General features: G+C 40.7%; 2 protein-coding genes across 3 annotated transcripts in view; both read left to right on the forward strand.

Moving 5' to 3' along the window:
- The window catches only part of LOC122626904 (autophagy-related protein 16), a 336,905-nt gene extending 333,778 nt beyond the window's left edge, over positions 1 to 3,127 (forward strand). The window contains exon 13 of the mRNA XM_043807478.1: positions 1,153 to 3,127. Within this exon, the coding sequence (XP_043663413.1) occupies positions 1,153 to 1,249 (97 nt within the window). The 3' untranslated portion in view covers positions 1,250 to 3,127. The remainder of the gene's footprint in view (positions 1 to 1,152) is intronic.
- A 4,436-nt stretch (positions 3,128 to 7,563) lies between these two features.
- LOC122626906 overlaps positions 7,564 to 24,825 on the forward strand; it is a 30,973-nt gene continuing 13,711 nt past the window's right edge. The window contains exons 1-2 of one of the 2 annotated variants that reach the window (XM_043807481.1): positions 7,564 to 7,701; positions 7,829 to 8,245. In XM_043807481.1, the coding sequence (XP_043663416.1) occupies positions 8,164 to 8,245 (82 nt within the window). In that variant the 5' untranslated portion in view covers positions 7,564 to 7,701; positions 7,829 to 8,163. Of the gene's footprint in view, positions 8,246 to 24,825 lie in introns of both variants that reach the window. The other variant, XM_043807480.1, reaches the window with a different exon arrangement.

Raw genomic sequence — 24,825 nt, forward strand, 5'->3', positions numbered from 1 at the left:
GGCTAATTCCTTACGCTCCATTCGCACACGTAATAACGTTTCTAACGGTACTACCGCGAGTTTTAGTTTATTTTCTAAAACATTGCCGGGGTCCTTTCATTCCAAATTTACTTTCCACGTTGTAGCGTAAACCTTTCTCGAAGAGATTCCCTTTGTGGTAAACAAGCGGGACAAAGGAGATCTTTCTTTATCGAATTGTCCTTGCGATGCTCGATCTATAGTAATATATTAAATGAAACGCTTTTACAGGAAAAATAACTTCTTTTTTTTTCTTTCTGGTCTCTCTCTCTCTCTCTCTCTCTCTCTCTCTCTCTCTCTCTCTTTCTCTCTCTTTCTCTCTCTTTTCTTTCCTTGTCTTTCTCATTCTCTTTCTCTCTCGACCACGATTTCTAACTGAACATACAACGAGTTCATATTTTCGAGTCTGTTTCCTACAACCTATTTTATAATTGCCATTTTAAGTACATACGTGAGTGTCGTTGTTTCGTGAAACGATAAAAATATTGCGACATCGTTGATCCTAACAGAGAAGTACACTTTGTGCGAAACGTTTTTGAACACTTGATGCCAAAACATTGGCCACTTGTATAGGTATATATAAATGGAACACAGTTACATACACGGGAATAGTATATTTAACCATTTTTGAACGTTATCCCGTAATAAAAATCGAGTCGAGAATAAAACTTTATCGTTTTAATGGCGAGAGAAACGGGAAAATCCAGGTATACGTTAAAACTATTTCCCAATGTCGCATGTGTTTTTATCCGATAGTCTTTCTCGTCGTCGTCGTCGTCGTCGCTGTCCCTCTATGCGACCGGATATGCGGAAGCTCCGTTCCGCGTTGGCTGCGCTTCGTTAACCCTTTGATCTCCAATGTCGAAGCACGTTTCCCATCTAATTTTTCACTTTATCCTCTGTCAGACGTAACGCGACGTTGACTCTACTTCGTTCGTCGTTCATTTAATCGTTTCGTCGAAATCGTTTATAAAGGGTTTCCGTGAAACTTTGAGTTTATTCGATACTCTCAAAAATTAGCGTTAACGGCCTGTAACGTGCTTGCAAAAAAATATGGGAATGTTTCAAAGGTACTGAAAACGATCTACTTCTCTCATTGCTTTTTTTTCTTTTGTCTGTGAACATTAAAAACAGGGCAACTGTGACGGCTGTCTCTTGGCATCCACATGGAACTTTCCTCGCGTCGGTCGACCGCACGAAGACCGTCACGATTTGGGGCGACTACGTTTGATAGGACGAGTGATCCCGCGACAAACGATTGTTGTTTCACGCTCGACGATTCGCGTGTTTTCTCCTGTTGTACCCTCGGCTCATTCAACATGGAACATCAGAAGCAAAAGGGATGAACTTTACGTCGCGCTGCACCATCGGCCGCTACTACCATCACCATCAACAACAATGACGACGATGATAACAAATCGTAGAGGATTCTTGCGAGAAGAGAATAATCAAAATTATTCGACGGTTTGACCGTACACATGGTTGTAAAGCCTTCTATGGATAACGTTTCGGTGAGCTGTAAAGCGCCGCGGCTAATGGCCGAACGAATCGAGAAAAGAGCTGTAGGAACTATTGTACATAAAGCTGCACTTATTGTTACTCCGAGGTTGTAAAGATATCCTTTTTTAGAGATAGCGTAAGCAAGAACCGCGCATTGTGCCCGCCTCATCTCCTGAGAAATCCGTGAGATTATCGTGTAGTTACTTATTTCGAGATTCGCTAGGCGTCGTTGCTTTTGACAGATTAAAAAAGAAAAAAAAATTAAACTTTGTAAAATCAATCGTTTGTCGCTGACAGACATGACGACAACGACGATCCACGTTGGATGTTCATAAAAAAAAAAAAGAAAGAAGAACAAATAGATAAAAGTATATACGAACGCAAGCTATTTTTTCGTTTCTTGAAACGCGAAGGTTTGTCATATAAGATGATCCAACGTCGACTGTCCTTTTTGTATTGTTCAACGCAAGTTTTACGTAAGAGATGGGAAGTGAATGTATTTTTTAAATAAAAAAGCACAATAATATAAACGATATCGATGCTGATCGCGTTTGAGGAGCGATTTGTATGTTAACTATGGGGTAAGTATCGGTTCACAAAATATAGCATGAATTATTTAATCTAACAATAGGTCTAACGAATTAAAAAATTTATTGATAACATCCATATATATTGAGTGATGATTATTGTTTCGTTATAAGCTGTACAAGATTATAAATTTATATGTTATATATTTAAATAGTTTCTTTTTTGTTTTATATTTTTACATTACAAAAGTTTAACATTACTTATATACTTTTACAAAGAAACTTGATATAATAGTACAAGCAATAACTTTCGTTTACTGCAAAACAAAAAGTATGTAGCGCCGAGGTGTAACTTGTATGATTTCTGATATTGCATTGTACGTATAAAGTGGCAGTGTGTTTATAACACAGTCTAATATTATCTGCGACTAGTCTACTGTTAATTTCTTTTTTTTCGTTCTTATTTTTTTTTTCTCTTTATTATATAACAAATATGCCATCTACGAACAAACGCGGTCTAATTTGTATATCGAACTTTTAATACGTTTTTGGTGCATCGATTTCGTCCTTCGATCACGATAATTCGTAGGAAGGTTGATTTAAACGAGCGGTATCGAACTATCGCCCGATAACTTGTATGCACGTGACGAGTAGTGCAAACCGCCGATTACGCATGCAAATAGAGTATAATGCTGCAAACTTATTACGAAAATTTATCGGTCCAACATTCTCGCATCGTCAATAATGAAACCACAAGTGATTTTCAAAAACTCGTTTCGACCAGCCAGTCCATCATAGCCCGTTTATCTCTATTTTCTTAGCTTTTTTTTTTTTTAATCCTCTCTTGTTCACATTTTTTCTTTTTCGGCCTAAAAGCAAAAAGATTTTCAATCTGCATTATTTTTCGTACTCGATCGAGAAAAGTTTCGGTCCGATAAATTTTCGTATCAAGCTTGCGATAGTCTCTAGGCAGCGCGTATCGGACCAAACCGATTGCGTCCAAACCTGTTATTTCTTTTACTATATTTACTATATACATTGTATTTTGTCTTAATAGAAACACATACACCTACACGGAGAAACGATCGTTTGTCTTGTTATCCTATCTCTTTCTTTCTCTCTCTCTCTCTCTTTCTCTCTCTCTCTCTCTCTCTCTCTCTCTCTTTCTCTTTCTATTTTTTTTCTCTCACTCTATCTTTTTCTATACCTTATCTTGTTTATTTAAATATATATACACACATACATAAAATACTGACACGCGCAATAAACTTTAACTTCGAAAGAAGAATATTGTATACATCGTGTCGGTGCGACATGTAAATATATACAAAATGTTTTCTTCTTGTATTTTCTAAAAAAATAGTATTTAATTTTTTCCCGTATCGTAATGACCATAATTTATCCTCATTTGCAAAAGAAGAAACTTTAGATTAATGAAACTCGATAGGATCGCAGAGGGATACGAATTATGCGTTTTATTTCAGTCCGATCGATCCCAAAGGATCGAATTTGTTTTTACAACGAAGCGGACAGTGGAACATGACGGTGGGATAACATCGAAGCAGTACGTAAGAGTATATAATGATTACATGCTTTAAATAACTATCAAGATAGGATCTCGGTAGAAATTTCCACAATATTTCATTAAGATAGACATTATCGAGCTTACGAGATATCCTTGTTAGTACCCTTTGACCCTCGTAGCGAACTTGTCCCTTCTAATCTTCTCTTTCTCTCTTATCCTCTTCCAAAGCACGTATCTACGTAGCTACATACGTACATGGAATATATCGAGAAACGGTTTACAGAAACGGTACTTAACAGAGAGAAGGTGTATCTGACAGTACCTAGCCAACATGGTTTCGAAAGCACTCATTAGTCAGTGAAATGCGGTCACGAAGTGACAACTCGCACGTAGAATATTATACGGTCCAAGAACTTCCATCTGTACTCATATCGCGAAGCCCGCTAGTGAGACAGCGCGTCTGTACGCTCGCGACTGTTTGTAACTTTCGCATTATACACCCTTTGTCCGTGATTCGACAGTTTCGACAGTTTCGCAATGGAACGTTAGAATGTGCCAGACCGACCAAGCGAAAACGCTTGCAAACGACGTTAAAGTTCAATCGGACCGCCGCATCTGGGTCCACCGAAATTTTTCTCCTCTCTATTCATCCCTTATTCCAACCCTCGTTCGATATATCTCTACGAGAATATTTTTCTTTCTTTATTTCGCCCAATCCTCCTGTCTACTTTTCTTCGCGTCTAGTTTCTTCGCAAGCCACAAGAAAACTGTGCGACTATTCGCGAAGAACGAGCCAAAATGAGCTGTCCTGTGTGCGCAAATACGTAGGTACATTGTATATAGATACACTGTATACACAGGATCACATATTGTTAAAACATTAAATAAATAAATAGAAGCGTAATAATTTTCCAACTCTTATCGGCTTATATAACGGAGTATTCGAATCAATACTTGTATCTACGAATCTCTCATTTTTGAATAGTACAATTACGTGAGTACTGCCACCGATTGAATGACAGTACTCACGTATCGATTGTTGAGAGAAATTCTTCTCTCTTGAAAGCACGTAGTCATCGTTCTTTTCGCTCCTCTTTTTCTTCTTTTTTGTCTCGTAAATTCTCTTAGCGTACGTACGTGCTTTCTTCGCTACTTTTTAAAATACTTCTACGCTCGCTCATTATATTTCGAAAAAACTCAATATCTTCAGCAAGTATCGCTTAAAAATATTCAGGTTCGTTATAATTCAAGTGTTTGTGTAAAAACTATCTCGAAGATATCCAAGAAATGACGATTCTTAAATCGGACTCTTATAACTTTCTAGTTAAAAATAAAAGGGAAACTAAGTACTTACCTCTTTCGACTTAGGAGACGTAGCAATCGTGATGAATATAGATTCCAGCTATTGACTGACGAACGATAATGGATTATCGAATTTAGAAGTGAAATTTTCGTAGACCATTACCAAGGCTTGTTGCGTCTTCTCTCCCGAAGAGTGTAATAATATCTGAGGATTCTAAATGTGCTCCTGACCCAGTCACGTCCTTGTGTATTTGTTTACGTTCTCCTGCTGACTCATCTCGTTGAACGTACTATAACGCGTCATTTAATGGGAGAAAAACATTGACAACATTGAGTAATAATAAAGCGATAGTTACAAGCGGTTTTGTTTTCTATTTTTGTTTCGTTCTTTGTCAATCGCACGATTCCTATTGGCCGAACCAAATCTCTTATCACGTATACGCGACAAACTGATACAGATAAACAGAGTAATCTATCTCTGGTTTCCTATCGTGAATTTTACCACGAAGGTCGGATTGTTGATTTTCGTAGAAATGTACTATGTATACATATATGTGTATACCGTAAGCACGTATACGAGGATAAATACAAGATACGATAGATACGTTCAGAAGGAAACGTATCGCACGAAGAAAATCAATTTAAACGTTCAAGAATTTGATAGAATTAACGTAGCGTATCTCGATCAACGTAAAAGCCAAATCCAGCTTCGCAAGCGTCAACAGGAAGCCCACGATGTCTGTGTCACTGAAAGTGGAAAATCTTTGGGAAAACAGAAACTCCGTTGAACAGGTAAGAAGCTTGGAATCGAAGTTCGAGTCTACGATGTGTTTGTCCGCAGCGGGATCGCGACCGCTTTCACGGTTTCTCATGCAGAAAAATCGACTCGGTCCAATCATCTTGCTGGTGAATCACGGAGTCGAGACTTTTCCTTTAATCGCATTTCTCCTCTCTTGCGTTCACTGCATAACAGCTTTGAAGCTTCGTCTGCAAACGTAAGCGTTATAACTCGTTTAACGAAAATCTCCGTTCGTTGTCACGCTTCTACGCACAGACGTGTATAATCTCTGTCTGTCTCTCTCTCTCTCTCTCTCTCCTTTTCTCGCTCTTTCTTTCTTTCCCTAGCAAATTTTGCCGACGGAAATCGTCTCCCTTCCTTACGAAGGAATTAAGGTCGATTCGATATCGACTCTTCCTCCTTTCTGCTTATTTGTCGTAAACCGATCAAGTTATTCGGAGGCTTCGTAAAGCGAGCATACTTTGCATCGTTGGTGAATCTTCCACCTTCAAGCTTTCCAAAGATCAATGAAATTTCGCGCGAAACTGGAACGCTAGCGTTCACCGACTCTCGGAACATGGACGAGAAGGGAAATAGGAGGCCTATCGATGATTTCCTAAGCGGCGTTTTCCATCGATCGTTTCACCGATGTTCGGTTCGTGTGTAAGTAGATGTATTGTAGGTACCGTACCATCGAGTTGATATTCAAACTCAATTCATCCATCCGGTCTTAATTAACTTAACTGTCTCTGATGTACAGGTATTTCCATGATCGACAGATTTCTTGTGCATTGCGACGAGATCATTTGCATTTATTTGTCTATTCACCATAGATAATGAAAACTAAGTAAAGAGGATGATGTGCCAAGAAGACCGTCGATCCAAGATAGACGTTTCCATGATGATCTTTTTGAACTCTCGAGAAAGTTTAAGCAAAGTCAATAAACTCTCTTATGCATTTTCGTCGTTGTAGATCTTAAGAAAAAAAATAAGGAAAAAAGAGAAAGCTTCATATATGAACACACTCTAAACCTCCTTCGTTATTCCCTATATTGAGAAGCGAAAAACATTTGATCTGCCCCAACTTCTTGATTAATGTATCTCTAACAACTAGGTGAGGCTCGACCTTAATTACCGTAATTCTCCTTGATACCCATACGTCTTCGATGGACGAGAACAGTGATTAGCGCGCTTCTTCGTGAATCACGCGTCACTTGCATCGTACCGGTCGAGCTTTCGAGAGGACGAACGTGCGACCTTCGCTAAAGTGATTCTTAATCGTAGACTCGAGCTACCTTATTTATCTTGTCATTTACTTTCTCGTCTCCCGATCGAACTAAATGTACGCGTATCGAGAAAGTAGTTTAACACGTGCAACATTTAATAAAATAAAATAAAGTTTGAAGGGTGCATAGAGGAACACGACATACTTTCGATTTTTATTCTCTTTGCTATTAAACGAGATCAGAACTTACGTAGATATATAGAAATGGATGAAAATCGTCAAATGACCAGCTTTCATCGTACATTCAACATACTCCCCTCCAGTAATCTTTTCTCCGCGTGCCATACATCCCATGTGGGGATATCGATATTGAAACGTAAAAAAGATTCAATCAGTCGCGAAGTTTCAGCGCCAATCAATCACTCCCTCCTGTCTAGCCACCCATCCGTAGCCGCCACCTCTCTCCTTGTTCTCCTCTTACTCCTCCTCAGCATTTCGCTTTAGGACGCGAAAGCTCTCTCGCGCGCGCAGCCCGCACTGGCGCGCCTGATCGCAACGACGGCGCTAAAATGGCCGAGAGGGTTCCAAGAGGAAGAGTGAGATAGGGTATGAAGAGAGAGAGAGAGAGAGAGAGAGTGTGTGTGTGAAAGAGAGAGAAGCGAAGCTTTTGGGTTGCACGACGGAGTCGACGCACTGGAAGCTCGCTGTGCTTGCGGCGGGAGCCTTCAGTAGCCGTTCGGACGTCGACCGGAAAAGCTCCGACGCGTTACGTCGCTTTTCTCGACGGTGTCCGTCGTAAAAAAGATCGTCGACGTTTCCTTCGTCGGTGAGGAAACCATCGATCGAGACCAGACCATCTTGACTTTTTTCCGTTTTCTTTTTTCTCTTCTCCCCCTTTTTTCCTCTCCTCATCGCGTAAATTTTCAATATCTTTTCGATCTCATTAATTTCAGTTAAAATATATTTACGAGCTCGTATAAGTTTTTACGAGTAGGGGAAAGAAATTGCGGAGGAGGGAGAATCGATTTACGAAGAAGTTGTAAGCAATTGAAACAAATAAAAAGATAAAGAAAAGCGAAAGAAAGAGAACAAAAATTGTGATAGTGAAAAGTGCGATTTGAAAAAACCGATGGATCGTTACGCGTTTGTGATGAACGTGATTACGCGGAAGTGTTGATATGAACGATCGACAGTGATCCATCCGCCTGTCTCGGAAAAGCGCTCGCGCGCTTCTATGTGTATGTGCTTCGTGGGGTGTGGATAATTGCAATCGAGAGCGAGACACACGATGAGAAGTGTCGCGAAATACCGAGCCGCGCGTCCTTCCCTTTTCGTTTCGCTGCTTTTCGTCGTGTTCGCCGGCGTAACCGGTAAGAAAAATCAGTCTCGCGCGTTAAACCGAAACGCACGCTTCCTTGACGTACGTTCGATCGCATACTTCTTCTTTAGAACGAAGATGATGATTTTGGAATCGACGGAAAATCGAAAAAGGATCTAAGGATTATTTTGTCTTACGTGAGAGTAATCATCTTTTCAGTTACTTTTGGTGACACTTGGACTCGTTCGATGAAGCAATAAGATCGATAAGAGCTTCGATCATTATTTTCAACCGATCGTTCCAGCCGACGGAACCTAATCGATTACGTCAACCTTTAGGAAAATAAGAAATTTTTTTTATTCTTCGATCAATCTTACGATCGATCCCTTATCTCGGATACGAAGAATCGAAAGACGGTAACGTTGACCTCGTCGTTGCTCGATCTCTCACGAATTCGTGAGTGACTCTGCCTTTCGGTCAATCTTGAAAAAGAAAGAAGGCTTGATCGAAACGGTCGGGTACCGTCGTTCGCTAACCTCTGCTCCGTAAATTCCTTCCGTTAACTACTCCTCTCGTAGGACTCTGTATACGCCGATAAGAAAAACGAGCGGCGCGAACGTATCGTTCGTCTCGGGATGGAAAGAACGTAGTATATCGGATATGGTGAGACGAAAGATCCGATTTCGTTCTCTTTAAGCGAGACAAAACTTTCGATGGATGGGATTAAAGCGTCTTTTGTATATCGATATACCGAGGCGAAGTTAGCGAGGAGGTTAAAAAGAAAAAAGAGTAATGTAGCTATAAAATAAGAGAGAGCGAGAGAGAGAGAGAAAATGAGAATATTGGACCCAATCGAGTCACGTACGTACTTTGTTACATCGTGTGTCTCTAACAGATAAATCCGGGTACTAAGAAGTAGAGACGAAGTAATCTCGATCGTATTGTACGCGAATATATCGAAGAGGATCTAGCGAAACGGATGTTATCGGTGAAAGGCTGCTTTCCGTCCGTCGGGAGCTTCCTTTTCGTCGTATCGCGTGTCCGAGAATAGAAGAAAAAAGAAAGATAGGCAAAAAGAGCAGTAAAGTTCCGAATCGTATCGGAGGTCGATCGCGTTTAACGAATTCAATTAATTGATATACGTTTTTGTCGAGAAAAGAAGAGAAAAAGAGGGAACAAGAGAAAAAGAGAGAGAGAGTAGGAACAAAGAAAAACTACATAAAAATCGGTGCTTACCTTCATGCGTTTTTCCGCATGCCGTAAGAGAGGGGGATCTTAATTAAATCGATTTCGCGGGACGTTCATCGAGACTCATTCACGCGAACGTGAATATTCGTGGCTGGAGTACGTCGAAACCGGTAGTAGTTTAATTATCGGATTCTAATATAAATCCCAGATACGATTAATAAATATAAATTCGCTACTGCAAATATATATATATATATATATATATATATATATATATATATATATATGTAATTAACGGCGGCAAATATTCGTACTTGCTAGTGGTCGTTTTAATAAAATTGATCGGATAAATTTTACGAGGAACAATCGGACGAACGAGTATTGCCTATCGACCCCTCCTAACCGATTTGATAAAAATTTAATTAAACGTCCTCTTGCGAAATGATATTTGCGCGAGAAAATTACGTAACAGAGTGCTTCTTTCGCGAAGAGCACTCGTTTGCGAGATCACACCGGGCGATCCGTGAACTTTCAACGATTGAGAAGCTCCGTAGTCTTTTCTCCTTCGTACTATTAAACGATGCGAAAGAAATGATTCGTTGGAACGTAACCGAGTCCGATTTCTTTCGACTTTTACGATCTTAACCGGAAATCTCTCTCTCTCTCTCTCTCTCTCTCTCTCTCTCTCTCTCTCTCTCTCTCTCTCTTTTTCTTCCACCCTTTCAAACAATTGAAATCGATAAGCATTGCTACTCGATAGAACCATGAAGAGAACTAAATGAACGATTACGAGGAATTCGATATTCCCTTCTTCAAGCATTGAAAATGATTCCGAACGAACTTGGCAAATACTGGCGAACTCCTCCCGTCGTCTGATAAGCCAATCACCCAAATGATATTGATATTTCAACAAATTAAAATTTCATGGTTGATTTTTTCAATAACCTTTATCTCATATCATACGAAGGAAAACAAAGTATAAAACATTTTCATGAAAACAATAGCCTTGCGGACGGTAGGATCGATTACGATGCGATCGTTGACTAGACCGCGCGTTTCATTGTTGGCACGCAGTTAAATATTGATTGGTGGATTGTTGTTTTTCTCTCTATCCGTCTTTTTTCTTTTTTTTTTTTTGCTGTTTTAATAAATCGACAAACCGCAGTTCCGTGCCACGTAAAAGCTATGAATCTTTTAAATTCTTCGTGAAATAGACGCGTGTAAAATAGCTTTCTCCGTTAGTTCTCTCTCGCGCGTAGAGAGAACAGAACGGAAAGATTTGAGGCGAGGAAGATGGAGAAAGAAAGAAAGAGAGAGATAGATGGAGAAAGAGAGAGAGAGAGAGAGAGAGAGAGAGAAAGAGAGAGAGAGAGATAGAGATCGATAGATCGCACTTCTTCTCCAGGCTATACTGGGATAAGCGAGAAGGAAAAGGAGTTGGCTATTTAATGGGCAGCCCATTCGATGGGAGATACGTTCGGAATATCGCAAGTGTGTACTCGCTTCGGCGGTTGGATTTACGCGGCGGCATAATTAAAGTGTCACGCGAGGAGTAATGTTGATAACGCATAAAAGTAAGAAAAGGAATAATAAGAAAAAGGAGAAGAAAAAGGATGAGGAGGAGGAGGAGGAGGAAGAGGAGGAGGAGAAGAAGAAGAAGAAAGAGACGAAGATGAAGACCGGGGTAACGGTGCTATGCACATGCTTTTGTTCTTAGAGAGGTAGGGGGGTTTCGCCGTGTGAGAAATTAAGCAATTAAGCCGTCTATTTTACTACCGGAGATCCGAGTTTCAGACGCTAAGGCGCTCTTCCGATCTGGCTTCACCTCCTCTTACTTCTCTTCTTCGTCCGTTCGCTCTCTTAGGCTTTGAGCGTGAGTAAGGAACGTGGCGCGTAGAAACGTTATTAAGATATCGTCGTGATGCTGAGGGAAGCAATTCTAGACATGGAGAGAGAGAGAGAGAGAGAGAAAGATAGAGAGAGCGAGAGATAGAGAGAAAAAGAGAGAGGTTTGATGTAAGAAGAACGACGATAGAAAAAGAGGATAGAGACGTTGAGGATGAAGGAGTGAAAAAAAAGAAGAACCATTGGTGGAAGGTGAAGAAAGGCAAAGTTCAAGCCGAGACTCCTTCCAAGTGCCTCTGCTCCTAATTAGATCTCATTTGTACGACTGTAGCCAACCCTTGAAACGATTATTAATAACTTTCCCGAACGGCATTTAACGTCTCTTTTCATTACTGCACCGAAAGAACTAGACGTGCTAATTATGAGCTCGCAAAGCCGCCAGACTTGTCTTTGATTTTCGTGGTTTACCGAGTCCGCAAAGTTACTGCGGTTTTCGTTCGCCGGATACCCCTCTCGGACATACCAATAACTTTCCTTACTTTTCCAGTAAAACGAGAAAATGGCATCGAAGAATCTTACTTACCTACATGCGAACCTTTCAAACTTCCTTTTCGCTCGCTCCTGTTTTCTACCGAAAAGTATAAGGTACAGTCTTTCGTGTTACGTAAGAAAGACTTCGACCTTGTTACTTATGTTCTTATTTGATACGAATTTATCCTTTCTCCTCTTTCTTTTTGTTTTTCTCTTTTTTCTATTTTTTCTTTCTTTCTTTTTTTTTTATTATACGAACGAATACGATTAATGCATTTTATAGGCACTATATCGCATGCATTTAATCAAAGATCAACAGGTGGCCATTAGCGAGGACTTGTCACGTTAAGTGTTTATACTCTTTGTTCTCTTTCGATATGAACCGAGGAATTCGCTAGACAAGACTTCGCGATTCACCAAGATGATATAATAATATTCCAAAGAATTTCGCTATAAGATAGGATCGTCGATCACCCAATGATTCGTTAATGTCCGGTTAACGGGATAATCGAAATGATCGAGGGGGAAGTTCGCTCTCGCGTTCGTCACGATTTATCGCGAGCACGCTCTCGAAACCGTAAGAGAGCGTGCCTCGCTGTAGAATTATATTCTCGCGGTGCTCATTATACGAGAATAATGTTGACGGAAGGCGGGGAATAGCGAAGAAAGTTACGGTTTACATTAAACTTTTGATAAGATGTCCGCGCTCGTCGGTAGAAAGGATATAAAATATATCTACTACGTTACGTTACGAAAGAGAGAAGAACAGAGATCGAGATAGAGAGATAAAGAAAACGAGAACTATCCGTTGGCCCGCGAGGCAAAAGGATTCTTCGATAAGCGTGAACGACGACGTCGAGTCGAAGAAAAGTATACGCGAAAGAGATAGAAAAAAATAGAGAGAGAGAGAGAGAGAGAGAGAGAGAGAGAGAGAGAGAAAGAGAGAATCTCATGTGTAATAAATTCTTACGATATCCGTACAACGAAAAGTATAATCCGATGAACTAGTACGATGTTTTCCGACGATAACCACTGACATCGTCCTCTGTCAGTCCTTCGGACACCTTAGAAATCTCCAATTTATAAAATTCAACGAACGATGGCTGTTTTAAAGCAATAAATGACGCTTGCTCGTCGGTAGATATCGTGTTATTGGATAAGGACTGTTTCGAAGATGAGATAGAAAAAAGGAGGGAGAATGAGAAACGAAGAAAGATAGGAAAAAAAGTAAGAGTTAGGTGAAAAAGAGAGAGAGAGAGAGAGAGAGAGAGAGAGAGAGAGAGAGAGAGAAAAGGAAATGGAGAAGAGTAAGATAGAAAGAGGGAGAAGATGGAAAGTGAGAAGCAGTGAGGGAGGGACTCTCGAAGAGTGTCATAACCCCGATAAGCTGTTGCTGATTCCTACGGAACTTGAGCCGCATTTGAAAGGGAATCGTTGGGATTACCATTTACCTACTTCCAACTGAAATCCTTTTCCCAAACACCGATATTTCCTCTCGTAGGTACGAACGCGAAAAGGGTGTAAAAGGGAAAGAGAGAGAATGAGAATGAAAATCGACTATTCGAATAATCCTAAGCCACACCTTCTCTTGATTTCTAGACGAAGAAGAACTTTATTATTCGAGCGTCTAAACGCTGCTCGTACCTACATTAAATAAACTACATTCGTTTTCTTTCCGACGTTTGTCTGGCTTTCGGCCTAACTGATGAAACGAATGCTCCGCGAGTGTACTGCTCCGATAATAGTTTTTCCCTACCCTATCTTTCTAAAAGCCTGGTGAACGTCATCTGACATTTGCAGACCCTTGAAATATATGATGGGACGTTGTCTGAAAATTCGAGGAAATAAAAACGTACCGCCTTATCGTCGTACGTCGCGATAACGTCAGTGCCGAAGGGGCAGGTTCGAAGAACCTTTCGAATTATATGTGTGTACGCGCGTGTGTGTGTGTGTGTGTGTGTGTACGCACGCCTATATCGTTTGACGCATTATGTTTTATGAGCGCTTCCTAAGGTTCTCCTGAACGCGAATTTAAAAAATTCACGATCGACGCATCGATGATCGAACGAAACAACGATACTTTCCATCGGATGTGAGTTAGGTTTGAATTATTATCTAGCGTTTAGGATCCGGTCAATGATGTATTTGCGGTCGTCGAAAGCGCTGTGGGCGACTGCTCGCAACATGAGAATCATAAGTGCATATCTCTGGTAAGTTCTCGAAAGAACGAGAGAGGCTGGTCTAATGTAATCTTTCGAGAATTTTTCGTGAAGTCATTCCTGGCGTCTCATCGGTCTCTCCCTTCTTTATTCTTTATCATCTCTCTGTTTCTTTCAACCCTCCTCCTTCTTTCTCATCCGCTCGCATCTGTCCCAGCAGTCCATTTAAAATTAATAGGACGCGTAAGCGCCCACACACGTGAGGAACCCCGCCAGCACTCACTCGCTTTTATTCGCGTTGACGTTCATAAAAAGATTCTCGCGTATGCCTACAGCAGCACGCGGTACCTTCATTTTCTCTCGTAATTACAAGAACAGATACATAGGCATAGGCAGTCACATAGGCATTATACACTCGTAAAGTAAGCAACGAGAATCGTACGATGACGTAGCTTTCTTTCTTTTTTTTTCTCGAACGAAACTTTCTACGTCGTTCCGTGAACCGACTAAACGAGAACGAAATCAACGATGCTACGAATGCGCTTTAACTGCACCGGTATAATACAATTTTTTTAATTGGAAAGAAGTAAAGATCGGAAATGATAAAAGTTAGAAGGAGCCTTGGCACGCTATCGAAGGCCGAAAAAAGGGTTAAACTGTCATCCCGTGGATGATACTCGTTTCGGTGTAGTATCATTTTCCTTTTTCTTCTTTTTTATATATGTTCGTTCGTTTGTTTTGTTTTGTTTTCGAATGATGCATCGAAGTGCATTCGGATTACTCGTTGAAGCATCGCTCGACCTAGATCGTTCGTTACCGAGTTGATTTAAAGCGATACGAGTTTTCCATTTTGTCGATCCGAAGGAAAAGCGACCTATCGTTCGAGTATCTCCGGAAAATCGAATCTTTCCGTGGAGCACCCTTATATCGATTCGACGGAGTATCCCATCCATGGGGGTTATCAATTTAGCAAATTACTAATCGATGCACGGACTCAAGCCTCGAGCATCACCGGACGTGGGACGGATGTATGACGATCCTCGAGCGTCTCCAACGTGGCGTCCTATACGCTTGACGATGATCATTCCAACAACGACAGAGAGTCACTCTGGAGGGTGGCCGCTGGATTCCCATCGCGCGGTCATTCGTATCTATCAAACGTCACGCGAACGTGACGTTTACTAAATCGCTCGTATTTCGAACTCTACCGTCGCTTTTGCGGGATACTTTTACGGGGAGGAGAGACCGACTCGATTTATGGTCCGCCGTTGACGCGACCACTTTAAAGATATTATTGCTAGGACGGGCTATTCAAAAGACGGATGGCGGTCGAATCAAAAAGGCAAGATAAAGAGAGAAACTAAGTGAGTGAATCTGTGAATAAAAGAAAGGGAAAGAGAATATATATATATGTTGTATATAGAAAATGTTAAAAAACGAGAGAAATCTTCGGGACACTTGTCGTATTATCTGCATCATACTATCCAGAATAATACTATTATTGTCGAGTGATATCGTCGAACGAGTCCATTCGGAAACTGCCTTTATCTTACGTGGATTCTCTCTCTCTCTCTCTCTCTCTCTCTTTTCTCTTTCTTTGTATATATATATACACGAAGTATTAAGGTCATACGGCTTACAATTCCGTGAGTCGAGATATTCAAGTTTGTACACAGTAGGTTCGTAACACACCACGACATGTCCAGATTGTGGAGAGACAGGGAAAGCTCATAGAGTGTGAGTTTGCAAGCCAGACACACGTTCCGATATTTCGTTGCTCCGATGATTCTAGCCGTCACTCTACCCCTCTACCTACTTGTATTATCGAAAATGTCACGGAATGGTGGAACGCGGTACGTACGTTATATTGAAAAATAGCCGGATCGAGTGCAACGCGAGCAGGATCATCGTTGAAATTTCAACGAAGCGTAACCCTCCCTGAAATATTAAGTGTCGCCGTGATACTATACGGATGTAATGTGGTGTGCGTGCGACGATCGAAAATATCAAAACTATCGATCACATAAATCATACGTTAGTACGGTAACTCATGACGTATGCGTTATACGACCGCGCCTCGTTATTAAACGAACCGCGCTGGACGAACCAAACGTGACCACAACGATCACCATGTACGAGTAACGCGATGCCAAAACGCAAACGTGAATATTCCAAACTAAAGGACAAAGCGAGAACCATCGATAAGAAAGTTATGCGTTTTCAAAGAGCTTATTTAGTTCTTACTCGTTAAAATACGATACTCCCGTAATAGGACACGTTCGTATAAAATAGTTTCCAAACTTGACGATATTCCCTAAGAAATACCGTTCATTTATAACGAAAAGCGAGAGGAGAACTCAATTACGAGATCAAACGAGACGACCTTCGTCTTCGGTAAATCACAATAGACTATCCTTTTCTCTTTCTTATCCCTTCTCTTTCTTTCTCGTTCGCCCTCGCTCGATGGATATATGTACTACAACAAGCAGAGTTAGAGGCGAGGCTGTTATGGGTTCGACTAGTTGAAGTTAAGCCATTTTTCGTTAAAGCAGTTTAAGGTGTCAAACTTGGAACCGAGTCGCGCCGTGCTGCGTCGTCGTCGTCGTCGTCGTCGTCGTGTTGAGTTGAATTTTAGGGATCGATACTAGGCACTTTGGTAAAAGTCGTTTGGTATACCGATCGACGACGAAAGCTGAAGGACGGTTTATCCATTAATTAAGTTGTTTCTTCGTAGTAGAATCATGAGAACGATAGAAAAGGGGAAAGAGGAAAAGGGAAAAAGAATTGGGTAGAAGGGTAGGAAGGAACGAAGTTTACTGAAGCAAGCAATACGCTATAAGAATTCTCATCGGGACGAACGCGTCGCAACGTAAATCCTCGTTTCCGCGAGAAATGTTCGACGATAAGAAGAGAATAATGAGCCATGGATCTCCCTATATATTAATCCATAGAGACGAGTTTGGAAGACTTTGAGTTTGGTTGTCTTCTTTCTCGTCATGACAGTCCTCGATAACACTCAAACGAATGAAATCGATGTTTCTTCGAATCTCAAATGTAATACGTAATACATATTCTTCAAATAGCTATAACGAATATCGAATGATGGAAGTTGTCTGTGTTGGGGAAAAGAAAAACAAAGTGAAATCACGATAGTTCGAAAGTCGAAGTGAGAATGGTGGATATCGTCGTAGACGAAGTTTCTTCGCGTAAATAACAATTTACGAGCTCTTTTACGATTTCCTTGCGTGTGAAGTGATATACTACTTTCCCGTGATCAAACCAGTAGATTTAATTACTCGTTAAAGGAAAAGAATTATATATGTATGTCCTTTTTTCTTAACAGCTTCGATTAAGCTTTATAAACGTTCTTAAAAAGTTTATACGATTCGAGATTATATATTAACGTATACACTTATACCTTCAGGCGTGAGTTTCAACAAAGTAGCACTTCTTAGTATAAAGATCGCAGTTCGTTCGAATGAAAGCTTTTGGACAAGAAGTCGCAGGCAAACACAAGGAATACAAGGTGGCTAGCGTTTCGTTCTTCGACACGACTTTCATTCAGGCAACCATCGTTGCTGAACGCGTAGCTTCCGCATCGATGCACTCTCCGAACTTACTTGAAATCGTTGTACCGAGAAGTGACGCGCTCGACTTTGTCGTTTCCAAGATTCAAGAAGCGAACTTGACGCAAAAGATGTCCCAAAGGTCATTCACCCCTTCACACGAATCCTCACAACTTGCTACTTTTCTCGACCCTGTCTTGCGTAATAGAATTTTCTGTTTATTTTATTATCTTTTTCCAACCGAGAAAAGTTATCTTCAATAGAAAGGTATCGATTTATTTGCATGATCAAAATATTCCCTTCTATTTCTTCAGATTATTTGACACGTGCATGTATTGTCGAAATTGTGTACTAATTATCGATCGTTTAACAAATAATATTGTATCAACAAGGATAACTGTTAATATTTTTTCTATTTATCAGAATATAGTAACGGATAAAGCGATATAAAACAGAAGACAATGTAATAGTGATCGATTACGTTCAACGAGTTATTCCTCATCGCCCACATATCTTTTCCTTTTCCTCCTCCTACTCCTCTTTAGACACCTTCCGTTAGTCGATGTTTCTTCGTTCGTTCATTCTTTCGTCCGTGGCTCATTATTTCTCTTACCTTTTTCCGCTCTCATGTATTCGTGCAAATCGTTCGGAAATTCACGATTCGAGATAGATAGGAAATCGAGTGAAATCGTGATAGCAAAATAAGAAGAAAGAGAAAAAGAGCGAGAGAGAGAGAGAGAGAGAGAGAGAGAGAGAGAAAATTATACGAGATATCTCTTGGAAATCCAGACTTTTTTCGGAATAAAGTGACTTTTCGTGTAATCCCAGTCACTCGACGATGAATTACGATCAGATTCCGAGACTTCGACCGGTAAAGAATCGTAAAATTATCGAGAAACGTCTTCTAAATAGCCTTTTCTTCCTTCCTTCCTTCCTTCCTTCCTTCCTTCCTACTATTTTCTTTTAACAAAAAAAGTACAAAAATAAAAAAAATAAAGAAACACATAACTCGCTTCGAAGTTTCGCCGTGGAATTCCATTACCGAATTCACGCTTGAACGAGTTCCTATTTTGAATTCCCAAATTTTGTAGAATTTCCATATGTTTCTAACATTGAAACACGTTTTCTCGGCGTTTCCGCGTACACACGCATAATATACATACCTATAATGTTAATTAACTGAAAATAATATTTTTTAAACGAGAATGCGGAACGTGTCATCGACGAATGCCTTCTTGCAATTCGTTCGACTTAAGCAGGAGGCAAGGACGCCTGTAAATCGTGTTACTCCGTTACACGAATGTGCTTCAATCCTTTGCTTTTGAATCCTTTAGATCTTTCGTTTGAAAAAGATAGAAAAAGAGCGAGAGAGAGAGAGACAGCCTACTTCCACAGTACGGAAATGAACGTTTTCTGTTGGTAATTCTCTGACCTGTTTTCCGTATACTCTCGTAGCTTTGTAGCCTTGTCCTCATCGCGACTTACTCCGACAGAAGGAGAAAGAGAGAAAAGTACCAAGAAAAGGGTTTCCATTTCATGAAAGGTCGCAGGGCTAGACTAAACGAAGAAGAAGAACTCTTCTCCCCTGGCAAGCGTTGAAAAGCTGCAACAGGAGTTATCATCGCCTGGCGCGGTTGCCCATAATTTTCTGCTATTTACCGGATGTGCATAAGATGAGGCAATGAATACACGCGCGTATACCTACTTGTCGGCACGGAGTAATAAAGTACTTCGCCTCTTGTGAAAGAGGTCATTTTTCTCACTAACTGTTTACACTTCATTATTTCGCTATAGTTTTCTCTCTCTCTCTCTCTCTCTCTCTCTTTCTCTCTCGATCCCTCTTTCTTTCTCTGTCCGTTTTTCCTGCTTCTCGCTATTTTCAAGTCAAAAAAATAATGAAGAAAAAGTAATGATAATATAGGATTCATCGAATGAAGCATATTACTATTATTTTCGAATGATTGTCCATCATTGGGATTCGTTTTATAAGAAAAACATTAATCGCCTGGTCCAATGTTTAAATTTTCCAATATATCATTTCGTCCTGTCGTCGTATAAATATTTCGTCGTATAAATAGTCGCATATACTCGCAGTGCGCGTATATGGAACAACAAATATCGTCTCTCTCGGACTTGGTCGGTTGAATTTTCAGCTGTGGTAGTAATTTAATATCTACGACATAGCAGACGCATTAACGATCCACCATATTTCTTTCGATCTATTTTTTCTCCTTTTTTCTTTGACTGGATGCGTTACGGTCGGCTGGAAATATGCATCTTCCGTTTTAATCAAGGCACGTTGGAGTTAACGAGACGGTTTAAAATATTCGGAAGGAAACGGGATGTATGTAGATACCTTCGTACAAACCGAAATTAGTAACGCGTGCGCGAAAACGTCGAGGAGAAATATTCTCATATAATTACAAGCGCAGACGTATGTTGGTAGATCGGTGTACAGGCGCTTAGGGAACTCTCATGGAAATGCTAAAGCAGGATGGATGTGTATATACACACATACACGCACACACATACACACGCACACACACATATATATATGTATGTATGTACGTACATTCCTATAAAGTTGCCACGATCAACGAAAGGATATTTCATCTAACAACGGATTTCGTTGTAGGATTCGTTCACTTGCCGTACACGTACGATCGACATGTATTGAGAGGAAGACGGATATCGTTTTCGAATTTTCGCAAACGTACACGTACACACGAAAGACCGTCGTTGTTGTTATGTAATCACGTTCGAGAAAACGTTCGAAAAGATTCCTTCGAAAGTACGATAGTCTGCTCGTACGGCTTCGTTCGGTAGTAGCTAACGAAATAACCAGAATAAAGATGGATCTAAATCGAAATAAGCAAAAGCTCAAATCCCATTGAGAAGAAAAGTAAAAGCAATAAGGGTTTTCCGTACTATAACGATATCGTTCGCGTACGCAGCTCGATTAACCTTGTGTCAGAAAAGACGAGAAAGCAGGTACGTCGACTTCGCAATCTATCCGATACAATATATAAATCGAAAGAAAAAGAAGATATATGCAATCCGTTCGATGTTTAAACGCTTTATTGAATTTTCATCTGGTCGTAACGCGAATATGTTACGTGATCGCACCGAGATATGTTAAAAATAGGTAAAAGGTAGATATAGGACGATGGTATTACACATCGTGTAAGTATATAAGTATGTATGTGTGAAATAGAGAGAGAGAGAGAGAGAGAGAATTTTGCTAGATATCACATCGTTTTGCTATTGAAATTGAATGCTTCTGAAGTTGAAAATCATATTCGCAATCTAGGAATTTAACTGAGACGTTCTTTCAAAAGAAAAACTTTTAAGTCCTACATGTTTTAAACAAAGTGGTAAGAGAGTCGAAAGAATGATAGTGTACGATGAAAAGGGATTCTTATAAAACGATATTATATGATATCTCTAGGAGAATTCAGCACATTCCGTGTATTTCCACGGGAGATTACCTCCCTGTAGGCGTTGGACAAGATACGTTTAATTAAAAAACACGCTTTCGTGCGGAAAGCTCGAAGGATGTGGGTATAAGTGTGCGGTCGAGCGAAACGAAAAAGTAGGGTGACGAGATAGAGAAAGAGAGAGAATCTGATGGTGGGGACGATTCGAATGGGAAACTCGAGAGGGAGGCAAGGTGACCAAGCTCGGTACGAAAGCAATCGCGTTAGAAGCGGCTAGCGCACCAGCCACACCATCGTCCCAATTTCGCGCGTGGCAATTAAACGTTATTCGTCGGGCACGCGGTCGGAGAGGAAATTGCTCAGTCAGGACTAGCACGATGCATTGTTGTTCTTTCCAATCCTCTCTCTCTCTCTCTCTCTCTGTGTTTCTCTCTCTCTCTCTCATTCTCGTTTTTTTGCTATTCGCTCGTCGCGGATTTCAGTAGAGCAACGAAATCGAATATCACGCGTTTCAATTAAGCTTACAGTTTCGTGTACCTCTGCCGCAGCCGCTGCTGTTGGATGAGCGACGGCTAATTTCTTTCTCCCAACACGATTATCGGATCTCGGAGGATCAAGCGTTCGTTCTCTGTTTCGACGTTTCTCCCGGAGAATGAGATTTGTCGAGATTTCGGAAGTACAACGATAACTCGTGGTATACGACGACGATGGACGCGGCTGTAGTGTCGGTTTGTGCCGTATTTCACGCTATTTTAAAGCGTCACCTTTTAATTCGACTTTTTACATCTTGTTTACCAATCTCGACAATTTCTCATCTCATTTTTTTTTTTTTCTTTTTTTGAGCAGATCTCGCGATATATCTCGCGTACTGTGAAATAAATTGATCTTTTTGTTTATGCGCCCCGGCAGAATAACGTTTAATCTTTATGCTAATATCTTATTTCGAGTATAAGATTTAAAATCTTCCTCGCACCTTTCTTTTTCTTAACATCAAAATGTCAAGGGTTACGCGACCGTCGAAGAAGTCGCGACATGCAAATCGGACGCGAGTTATTCGAAGACCATTTCGAATTCTATCTAGTAATGCAAGCAGTTCGAAAGCAATTTAAATTCTCTCCTTCGTCGTTGGCAAATTCAAATTGCTTTTGCAGAATTCGCGAGGTGCTCTTCGTCTCCCCACCTAAATCGCGCATCCGACATCTACCTTCTCCATCGGAAATCTCATTTCCTATGCGGGCGACATACGTATTACCCAATTAAAATAATAAGCGTCGTAAGGAGCGACTTAATCGCGAGGGAAAACTCCTCCCTTGTGTAACATTACAGTCCTTATATTCCACTTAACGTCGGGGCAGCATTCATCGTCCCGTTCCTCGGTCGAAAAGTCACTCCCTCCTTTCGTGCGCGGCTAACGAAGCTGAAAATGCGAGTGTCGGGAAAAGACGCGATCCAACGGAAGGAAAGGAAAAGACCGAACGAGGGCAAAGGTGGTTTGCTGATTTCTTGTGATTTCGAAAGATGAAAGAAAAAGGACGAAGTAGTAGAAGAAAAGGGAGATGAGGCGGGAGAAAACGAGACGAAGTTACGCGAGTTGGTATCTAGCTGTGTACGAAGAAGTAGAGAGAGAGAGGGAAAGAGAAAAAGAAAAAAAAAGGAAGATAGAAAAAAGGCGAGCGATGGTGCGGTCTAATCACGATTCGCGGCAACGCGAAACAATGGAGGTGCACTTTCTATGCAGACAAGTAGAGGCAGTCAACGCGTCACGAAGCGTGGGTACCGGAATTGGAAAGAATGCGGCTCACGGGGATGGAGGGTAACGATTATCGCCCCGGCTCATTACGCCTTCTACTACCGGAAAGTGTCGGCTAAAACCGTAAGGACTCGAATCGCGTGAAGCGATAAATAAAAGGCGCAAAGAGGCGTAGGTAGTACTTGGTAGAGGCAGAAGAGCGGATTCTCGAAGGCGGAACTCGCGAAAGGGAGCGAGAGGCAAGAAGCCGCGCGATCTATCGGTACTCGCCTCCCAAGATATCAGACAGTGATGGCAAAAACGCAAACGACTCCGCGTGGAACGTGGAACGAAGTCATTACGCTCCAACGAGAATCGAAAGAAATTGCGCACGGCCGTCTCTCTTCGTTAATCCTCCGCGCGCGGAATATTACGTACGTACGAATATCCGTACGTCGAAAGTATTCAGAAAATACTTACGAACGTTCCTAGGAAAGAAAGTTTCCCAATAAAAGCTCTCTGTATGTTTATTCGTGCTCGAATATTCGCCACATCACGGTTCATTGATACCCGAATGAACCGCAAAATTTACCTATTCGGCCAAACGAAATGGCTGTGATTCTTTCGCCTTTGAACTTATTAAAACTTTCATGTCTTACGGAAAATCTATATCTATCGGATAAAGTTCGTCTCTCTCTCTTGATTTTTACGCTTTCTCGAATGTATCTCTAGTAAGTAATAATATTGCTGTTATTATTGCTCGAATGCGTCTGTGAAAATTGAAGGAACCTCCGTAACAATATCTCGCGGATTATCGCATCGTATGGAAATATCGTGTAGCTCGCTATATGGTTTTATTCTTTTTCTCTCTTTCTCTCTCTTTTCCTTTTCTTTTTCTTTTTATTCAAGGAAGAAGACTACGTCGTCTTTTATCCTTTTATGCTCTTGTTTTTCCAATTCGTGAGGACGCGTTCCATATTCGGTAGATTCTCTTCCCCTTTCTTCTCGTTCGTTGGTCCATCTCGTTCGACTTTATTCGGCGTCTTTTCTTCTTTGCTTCTCTCCTTCCACCCCATCGTATATTTCGTAACTCGTAGTCATCCCGTCGCTATTTTTTTGCTCTCTTTCTCTCGGAAACAGCTTTCGTACACAACGGAAAACGCAAACGTGGCGATGGGCTTTTCCACAGCCGAATCTCTTTTCCACAACCTCGCATCCGTAATCAGATTTCCGATAATGAATTGATCCGTCGTTGCTGGTCAGCCAAGGATTTCGTTCAAAGCTCGGCGCTAGAAAGAATTACGGCTAACCGTTACGAAATCGGATAACGTCGAATTATCTTTTGCTTTTATTGCTCGCTACCCGTTACGTTGTTCTGCCGAACGAAATAAAGAGATTAAGTTCCTGATTGAACGACCATTTTGATTCGGTTCGCGTGCACGCTCGCTGCCAAACAAGAAACGACGATTTTCTTTTCACCGTTTTTAGGTGAAGATTTATTTATTTATTTATTTATTTATTTATTTATTTATTTGTTTATTTGTTTACTTAATATTATTGAAAAAAGAAACAATTTCTTCTCGTTCATTTTCTCGAAATTGAAAAAAATGAAAATAAAATCATCTTATTCACATGCTTCTCGTTGTAACTTCTCCACGTGGAAATAAAATGTTCTTGGAACTTTTTAGGACGATCGCGTTCCATCTTCGAAAAAGATTTCATCTTTCGTAGCTGGAGTCGGTGGTTGAATCAATCGGAAAAGGACTAGCGTTTTTGCTAAGTATACTCGAAGGATCGTGTATGTAGGAAGAGAGTCGCTTGAAATCATGAGAATATAAGTTCATTGTTGGATAGAAACTCTCTCGACGAACGTGTAAGGGGATTGCACCTTGTCCCCACTCTTAGTCGCGAACTCGGCATAACGTATGTCTATTGTTGTTGCGCTCTCTTCCTCATAACATCGTGCGCGCATCAACGAGGATATGCATCGTTCTTTTTATTACATTCCGTTCTCCCTCTATATCTATCCTCTTCCGTAATATCTACCTTACGAAGTTGTATTACATACGTAGATGTAATAGCTTAGTAAAAAGAGAACTAACTAAAGAATAAGATAGAGAGATTCGATATTAATCGATTCGTTTAACGAGCAAACGAGAATCATCAAGACACGATTC

This window comes from Vespula pensylvanica, chromosome 2 (genome assembly GCF_014466175.1).
Source record: "Vespula pensylvanica isolate Volc-1 chromosome 2, ASM1446617v1, whole genome shotgun sequence".
Lineage (NCBI taxonomy): Eukaryota > Metazoa > Arthropoda > Insecta > Hymenoptera > Vespidae > Vespula > Vespula pensylvanica.